The sequence below is a fragment of the Triticum aestivum genome, chromosome 2A, assembly GCF_018294505.1.
Source record: "Triticum aestivum cultivar Chinese Spring chromosome 2A, IWGSC CS RefSeq v2.1, whole genome shotgun sequence".
Lineage (NCBI taxonomy): Eukaryota > Viridiplantae > Streptophyta > Magnoliopsida > Poales > Poaceae > Triticum > Triticum aestivum.
In genome coordinates this window covers 611,780,386-611,787,754 of record NC_057797.1, presented here as the reverse complement: position 1 = coordinate 611,787,754, position 7,369 = coordinate 611,780,386, and the positions used below count along the sequence as shown (strand labels likewise).

At 45.1% G+C, this 7,369-nt stretch overlaps 1 protein-coding gene across 1 annotated transcript; it reads left to right on the top strand.

Annotated features, from left to right (window-relative positions):
- Positions 1-2,015: 2,015 nt before the first annotated feature.
- On the top strand, positions 2,016-6,996 carry LOC123189741 (E3 ubiquitin-protein ligase WAV3). Its single transcript, XM_044602220.1, has 2 exons — positions 2,016-2,503; positions 4,870-6,996. The coding sequence occupies exons 1-2, from the start codon at positions 2,282-2,284 to the stop codon at positions 6,736-6,738; spliced, it is 2,091 nt and encodes a 696-aa protein (XP_044458155.1). The 5' UTR covers positions 2,016-2,281; the 3' UTR covers positions 6,739-6,996.
- The last annotated feature ends 373 nt before the right edge of the window (positions 6,997-7,369 follow it).

The following is a 7,369-nucleotide window of genomic DNA, read 5'->3' as shown; positions in this document are numbered from 1 at the left end:
TTAGGCCCGCTTAGATTACTGTTTTCGCTCGTATTCACCTAGATAAGGATACGCATTGGACGCGTCGTTTTGTTTCCAGGTGGAAAATGAGATGTGGATGATAGTTTACGCCTGTAAAATAAAAACATGTGCAGAAATTTACGCCCATCCCAAGCAGGGCCTTAAAGAATCTCCAATGACACCAATACTGTTGCCATTCATGTGCTTTCCACGCCTTCTCTTATATCTCTTCCTTTTCTATCACATCTCCTAATTGAAGATTATTATGAACATCGTCTTTATCATTTGGGGCCCTTCTACATCTCTGTTGTACAGTTTTTTCATTGTCTTATCTCCTTTTTTTTTTCTTTTTTCTTTTTGACTCCCTCCTTCGTCTCAAGAAGAAGATGATAGAGCATGAAGAAATCATGGACATATTGTTATCAAGATGGTCCTATGTCTTATACGTAGACAATTTTTTTTACAAAAGGAGTAAATTTCACACTTTATTCTCAGGGGGTGATCTTGTGTAGCCATATTGTCCCTTTTTTGGTCTCATGCCGCATCTATCTAATTCATTATTTCCCCGAACTAACACGGTGGGTCCATTTTATTAGGATGACATGGCGGTCGACTAGGCGGACAACTCAAATCCTTATCTACCATGGTTGTATCTGATATGGCTCATCAATTATTGACAAAATTTCATATAGTCGTCTAGGGATGGCAGTTTTGCCCATTGGTATGGGTACCCGTGGGTACTTGCCCGAATACAATGGGCATGGGATGAGACTTTAATTTGTACCCAGTAATGGTATCCATACCCGCAAAATATGGCTAGGGCATTGGTATGAAATTGTGTATGTGAGTAACCCAATGGATACCCAAAAAGAGTTAATATATGAAAAAAAATCATATGACATGCGGGGTTAACATCAAACCACTACGATCCTACCAAAAACCAAAAAACCATGATTCCCGAAACCAGTTGTAGCCCACCGGCCTGCTACTTCTCATATGTCCTACGTGATTAATTTCTCTACTTTTGTATATGGTAATGCGATATATTATACACACCGAATATCCATTGGGTAGGGGCATTTGTGTCAATTTGTGCCCACAGGTATTGAAGTGGGTGGGTATAGATGATTTCTGTGGGTATGAGTTTGGACAGAAGGGGGTTGTACCAATCCATATCATATCTATTGCCATAATTCGTGCTTACAAATGGATCCAGCTGTTGGTTGAAAATAATTTATTCTCGTCGTCTTTATCTCCTCGTTTTCTGCGATTGAACTTTGACCATTATTAGCATCAGTAATATATTAATTATTCATTAATTAGTATAATTTTTGTGACATACAGTAACAAACATTTTGTTAGTCAGATTGATGGTCAAAGTTGGACCTTGCAATATGAGTGCATCATATATTAATAGGAACATGCGGAGTAAAAATACGAAGTTGCCTAGTTAAGGTCTCCTTCGGTTCGTAAGAATTTTGTATAAATTGTATAGGATATGATTCTTGTACAGAAAATTCCTTTAGAGCCTTATAGTTTGTAAAATATTCCTGATTCCTGGTTCGCTAGTCCCCATCATATTTCGACCATGATTTTAACTGTTAAAATATAAGTTGTACGTACCAAAACAACATCATTGTAAAAGTCATTCAAATACGAATTCAACAACGTATTTTTTGTTGACACCCATTAACGTTTTGCTAGTCAAATATCTGAACAAACTTTAAAATATTCAAATACTAAGAAACTTTAAAATGTAACGAAAATCCATATTTAAATATACTACCGTCCCCGTTCAACCGCTCCGCTGGCAGGGGCGACCCAGAATTCATTGCACCGCCCCCCGATATCTTGTGACCTCCAGCTCCAACCAGGGCGCTCCCTCCCTCCTCACCGCCGCCTCTCCCGGCGACTTGATTGCCTGCTGTAAAAAAAAAAAAAGAAACGCCGGAAAGGAGCCAAACCCCCGTTCCCGTCGTCACCCGTCACTGGATTTAAACCCGCACGCTGACCTGTGCCCCGCCTCCCTCCCTTGGCATCCCTTGCACGTTTCTCCTCTCCTCCCCTCCCTCCCGCGGGTCAAACCAAGCCAGAGGACACAAGGGAAGAAGCCGCACCCAAACGCTCCACCTCCAGTCACTAATGTCGTGCCGCCTCCCCTCCAATTCCACCACAGCCGCAGCCCTCCTGGCCGCATAGCGGCGGTATAAGAGCCAGACGAGCGGGGAGAGCCGGGTTGGTTCGGGCCTGGGAATCGGGATCGCGGCGCAAGGCGGGCCCGATGGAGAGCGCGTGGAGGAAGGCCAAGCGGGCGCTGGCCCTCCGTCTCTGCGTGCTCGCCCCCGCCGAGGGCGACGGCGGCGATGGGAGGCCGGCGGCGTCGGGCGCCGGCGGGTGTCGGGGCGAGGCGGCCGTGACGGTGGGGTCGGCGCCCGAGGAGCCGGCGGCTGGCGGCGGCGGCGCGTTGCGGAGGTCCAAGTCCGGGAGCAGGTCCTCCTCCAAGGTGAGGCAGTTTCCGTTTGCGCTTTCCGAGTAATAATACCTCGCGTTTCTAACGCAAAATAAAACAAAATCAAATAAAATCGGGAGCCCTGCGTTTACTGAATTAGATTTGAAATGCCGGTTTATAGCGAGATGCGTATCCGTCCGCGCGGATTTCGGGTTCTCCTGACCTGCCTAAGATTTGTTACCAGTAGACGACCGATTTTCTGCATGCTTAAGATATTTTAGACTTTGTTGCTTTTCAAAGCGTTTCACAAGTTCAGCGCTCCTGGAAGAAGATACTTCTGTGGATTACCACCCCTGTAGACTGCAGCCGATCCCGAGCGTAGCCATCGTCCTCGTGATCGCCGCCGCTGCTTTGTTTCGTGCGCCCCTTCCGAATCATACATGTCCCTGTTTTCAATCCTGTACTACTAGTATTGCTGTGTACTAGTGGGAGTATTGTTGTGGCTTTGGACCATTCACTTCTTTGCCCCGGCAGCAGATAGTAGTAGTAGCAAACTTCCAATACAGTGTTGCGCCAGCCGTGATCTGCCCAGCGCCATATCTTTTTAAGCTAATCCAGATTTGACTTTGCATTGGATATGCATAATTGCGTACGACGTGGGCCCACTTTCCTATTGCATCCCACTATTAATGAATTCCACTTGCCCCCTCCCCTGAAAAGGACCGCGAAAAGCTTTGCTTCCTTTGCTCATCACCCGCCCGTGGCGCCGTCACGTGGAGCAAATCCCCGACTCTTTCCTCCTACCACCAGCTTTCTGTATTTATGGCAAACGCTCCAACTTGGCACCAGCGATGCAAATTCATGAAATTGTTTCTTGTTTATGGTATATCATTTATTTTTCTGTGGTGAATGTGCTTTGACTGCCAACTGCAACTGCAACTGCAACTGCATGCATGGTTTGACCATACGTACTATGACAATTCAGCAAGCGACCTCACGAGGATTGCGCCTCTTTATTTGACGTTTTGTTGTGCGCTTTTCCATGTAACAAATAAACTTTTGTTGAACAGGAAGTGAATTACTTCTGATGGATGTAATAACATTTATGTTTTCTGTGTGTTCTTTTTTATAAGTTGGACCGACCGCAGCACAGCCTGCACCTAGTTTTGTTTTGGTTCTTTTGTTGTGTATTACATTCTTGTAGGTTACGTCCTTCGAGTTGGCGGGTTTACTTTGCATGTGAAGGTAGCTTTTACCATTTGCAAAACCATTGAAGTTAAATATAGGGGGTTGAAACTTATGGTGGTGATAATATATACAAAGTGAATGGTCAATTGCTTCAGTATAACAACATGTGGGGATAAGACCGGATTTTTTCTTTGCTTTGAAAGTTTGGTGGTAGGCGGTTGGTCCCTGTTCAAAGGGTGTACTTGGTTTGTACTTTCGTTTCGGCAAATTCATGAAATAGTTAACCTGGTTTTGTTTGTAAAAGTTGACACAAACATTTACCTCCGTATGCTCGTAGTAGTTGGTTTGGCAAATTCATGAAACAGTTAGCCTCTTTATCTCTGTGAAACACTACCTCTTTATCTTTGTATAATAGTTGACACAACCATTTATATTTTCTCGATGGTGATGGACCAATCAAAAACAAAGTGCTAGACTTGATGTTGGTTACCCTGTTCTTATAATGGAGTTTGATTTGTGGTTTGATAGAGTTGTGCCATTGTCTTCTCTTTTTATCGTGTATGTAAGGTGGTACCAGACCCAGACACAGGAAAAATGTCCTTTCGTAGGCTAGCGTTGGCAGGGTCAAAATGGAACTGAATGTTTGTCCTTTCCATGCAAAAATGGAAACGGTGAGCATTTTCCGGAAACTTAAACAGAAAAATTCCCAGCTTAAGCGGAAACTTTGCCCTGGAAAAAGATACGTAGTCGGAATAGCTGTTTCTGCTGGAAACAGAAACAGTTCCGCAATTTCTGTTTATGTAACTGTGTGTCTAGCTCATACTCAACTAGCCAAAGGCCCATCCACAATAACCCTAAATTCAATTCTTTTCCTGTCTAGCTCCCGATCTTTTCCTGTCTACCACATTGAGCTGACATTTTGTTGTGCATGCTCGCCGACTTTTCATAAAAGAAAACTGAACTCTTTACAACAGAAATTTGAGTACTTGCGATGTAATGTCATGTCTTTAGTAAGGTTTATGTATTTTGTTTCTTCTAATTTGATCAGGAGCACAGCCTGCAGTTTGCATTTTTGTGTAGGATATCCTTTGAGTTAATGAGTTTACAATGTAGCTTAGACCATTTGCAGAACAACATATATATGTGCCATCCAAGAAGCTGTTCATTTATTTATTTTTGGGTAGATTTTGATGGAATTATATTGATCTCTATTTTTTTTTGTACTTGAACAGAGGAAATGTGCAATATGCTTTGACTCTATGAGATCAGGCCATGGTCAAGCCTTGTTCACTGCAGAATGCTCTCATAAGTTCCATTTTCACTGCATTTCATCCAATGTGAAACATGGGAATCATGTCTGCCCAGTCTGCCGGGCAAAGTGGAAAGAGATACCCTTGAATCGCTCACTCTCTTCCAACATTCCTGATGGAAGACGTGGAATTAATGGAGTCCAATTGCCACAACAAGATGCCTATGTGGCTCTTCTCCATCAAGTTCCAAACCGTCAGCAAGGAGTTCGTCGCTTACATACTTCTGAGCCAACAGACTTCAATGACGATGAACCTTTACAGCAGACAGAAGCTACTGACAGTCTTAATTCTCGGTCTAAGAAGACTGCAGAAATCAGTACATATCCAGAATTCTCATCCATTCCACAGTCATCATCTCAAGCTGGATTTTCTGTCCTGATCCACCTGAAAGCTCCCAGTGCTAGCTCAGACCAGGTCACAGGCAGATTGGTCAATGAAAGCTCAGTTAGATCCCCAAGCGGACGTGCTCCTGTTGATCTTGTCACAGTGATTGATATTAGTGGCAGTATGGCAGGCACCAAGCTGGCACTGCTAAAGCGGGCAATGGGCTTTGTGATTCAACACCTTGGTCCATCTGATCGCCTTTCTGTAATTGCTTTCTCATCTTCTGCCCGAAGGCTGTTCCACCTTCAGCGCATGTCGCATTATGGCAGGCAGCAGGCTTTGCAGGCTATTAACTCGCTTGGTGCTGGTGGTGGCACAAACATTGCTGAAGCACTTAAGAAAGCTACAAAGGTGATTGAGGATCGCAGCTATAAAAATTCAGTGTGCAGCATCATTCTTCTGTCTGACGGGCAAGATACATACAACCTTAGCTCAAATGTTCGAGGGGGCCCGAAAGATTATAGCACACTTGTCCCACAGTCTATTCTGGATGATACACGGCGTATGCTGCCTATTCATGCTTTTGGATTTGGAGCAGACCATGATTCAGACTCCCTGCATTCAATTGCTGAAGCTTCTGGTGGCACATTTTCCTTTATCGAAGATGAAGGCGTGATGCAGGATGCGTTTGCTCAATGCATTGATGGGCTTCTTAGTGTTGTCGTACAGGAGATGCGACTCAACATGGAATGTGTTCATCCTGGTGTTCAACTCTGTTCCATCAAATCTGGTAGCTACCCAAGCATGATGGCAAGGGATGGGCGGAGCTGTTCAGTTGATATTGGTCATCTGTATGCTGATGAGGAGAGGGACATTTTGCTGTCGGCGAACATCCCACAGTGTCGCGAACAGACCTCACTGTTAAAGGTTGCTTGTTCTTACAGGGATCTAACTAATGAGACCATCAAGCTTCAAGTAGATGAGGTGAAGATCAACAGGCCGACATCCGCCATATCTGAACATGTATCCATTGAGGTTGACCGTGAGAGGAACCGCATACAGGCCGCTGATTCTATCGAATCTGCGAGGGCTGCTGCTGAGAGGGGTGCTCTTGCCGAGGCTGTGACAATTCTGGAGGACTGCAGGAGGAGACTATCAGAGTCTTTTGCAAGCAGGAGCGGGGACCGTCTTTCCTTGGCCCTTGACGCAGAGCTGAGGGAGATGCAGGAGAGGATGGCGAGTCGCCAGCTCTATGAAGCTTCAGGGAGGGCATACATGCTATCTGGACTGAGCTCGCACTCCTGGCAGCGAGCGACGACACGCGGGGACTCGACAGAGAGCAGCACCATTGTTCACTCCTATCAGACGCCATCCATGGTTCAGATGTTACAGCATTCCCAGAGCCACATCCCTTCGCCGCCGGGCCAGCAGCCACAAGCCCGGCCACCCAGGCCGTCGGCGAGGTAGTTGAACCGTTTCGTCTTGGCAGCCAAATGCGCTGACGATGGCGAAGGATGTCGCCTTAGCTTTCATAGTTGTTTCCTTGATTGCTGGACGTAGTACCTGTTGATTCTTCTGCTTATTTGTTTAGTTGAGACTGTCGTGGTGGGTTTATACCGAAGGGATTGAGCTGGGTAATGAATGCCGGGTACATTCTGGGATATCAGTATGTATTACCTTGTTCTGTCAGGAATAATATTTGGGAAATGAGGCTGGAATTGTAAATAGTCTGGTATCCTAAATCGTTTTCCTTGAATCCTAAATTCTTCTGCCTATTTGCTTATTTGGAGTCAGCGTGCTTTATGCACTGCATTCTAGAAACGTGCTGGCATATTGCTACAGTATGCTATTGGAGTGTTTCTTTTCCCTTGCAATCTGAGTACATATCATCTCCTACGGATGATGTATGAGGGCATCTCCAATGGCCACCCGCAAATTTCCTCCCACATTTATTCGTGGAGAGAGGATCAGTCTGCGGACAATGATGCGGGAGGCCGCCATACAACGGTGTCCGCATACATTTCAAACACTTTGGCAACAAACCGAATGAAAATCGTACAAACACGGCGGATTTCATATGTACGGATTACAATCATGC

Coding starts and splice junctions, on each gene's coding strand:
- LOC123189741 (XM_044602220.1), top strand. CDS start 2,282: ATGGAGAGCGCGTGGAGGAAGGCCAAGCGGGCGCTGGCCCTCCGTCTC. Junction 2,504..4,869: donor GGAGCAGGTCCTCCTCCAAG/GTGAGGCAGTTT, acceptor GTACTTGAACAG/AGGAAATGTGCAATATGCTT.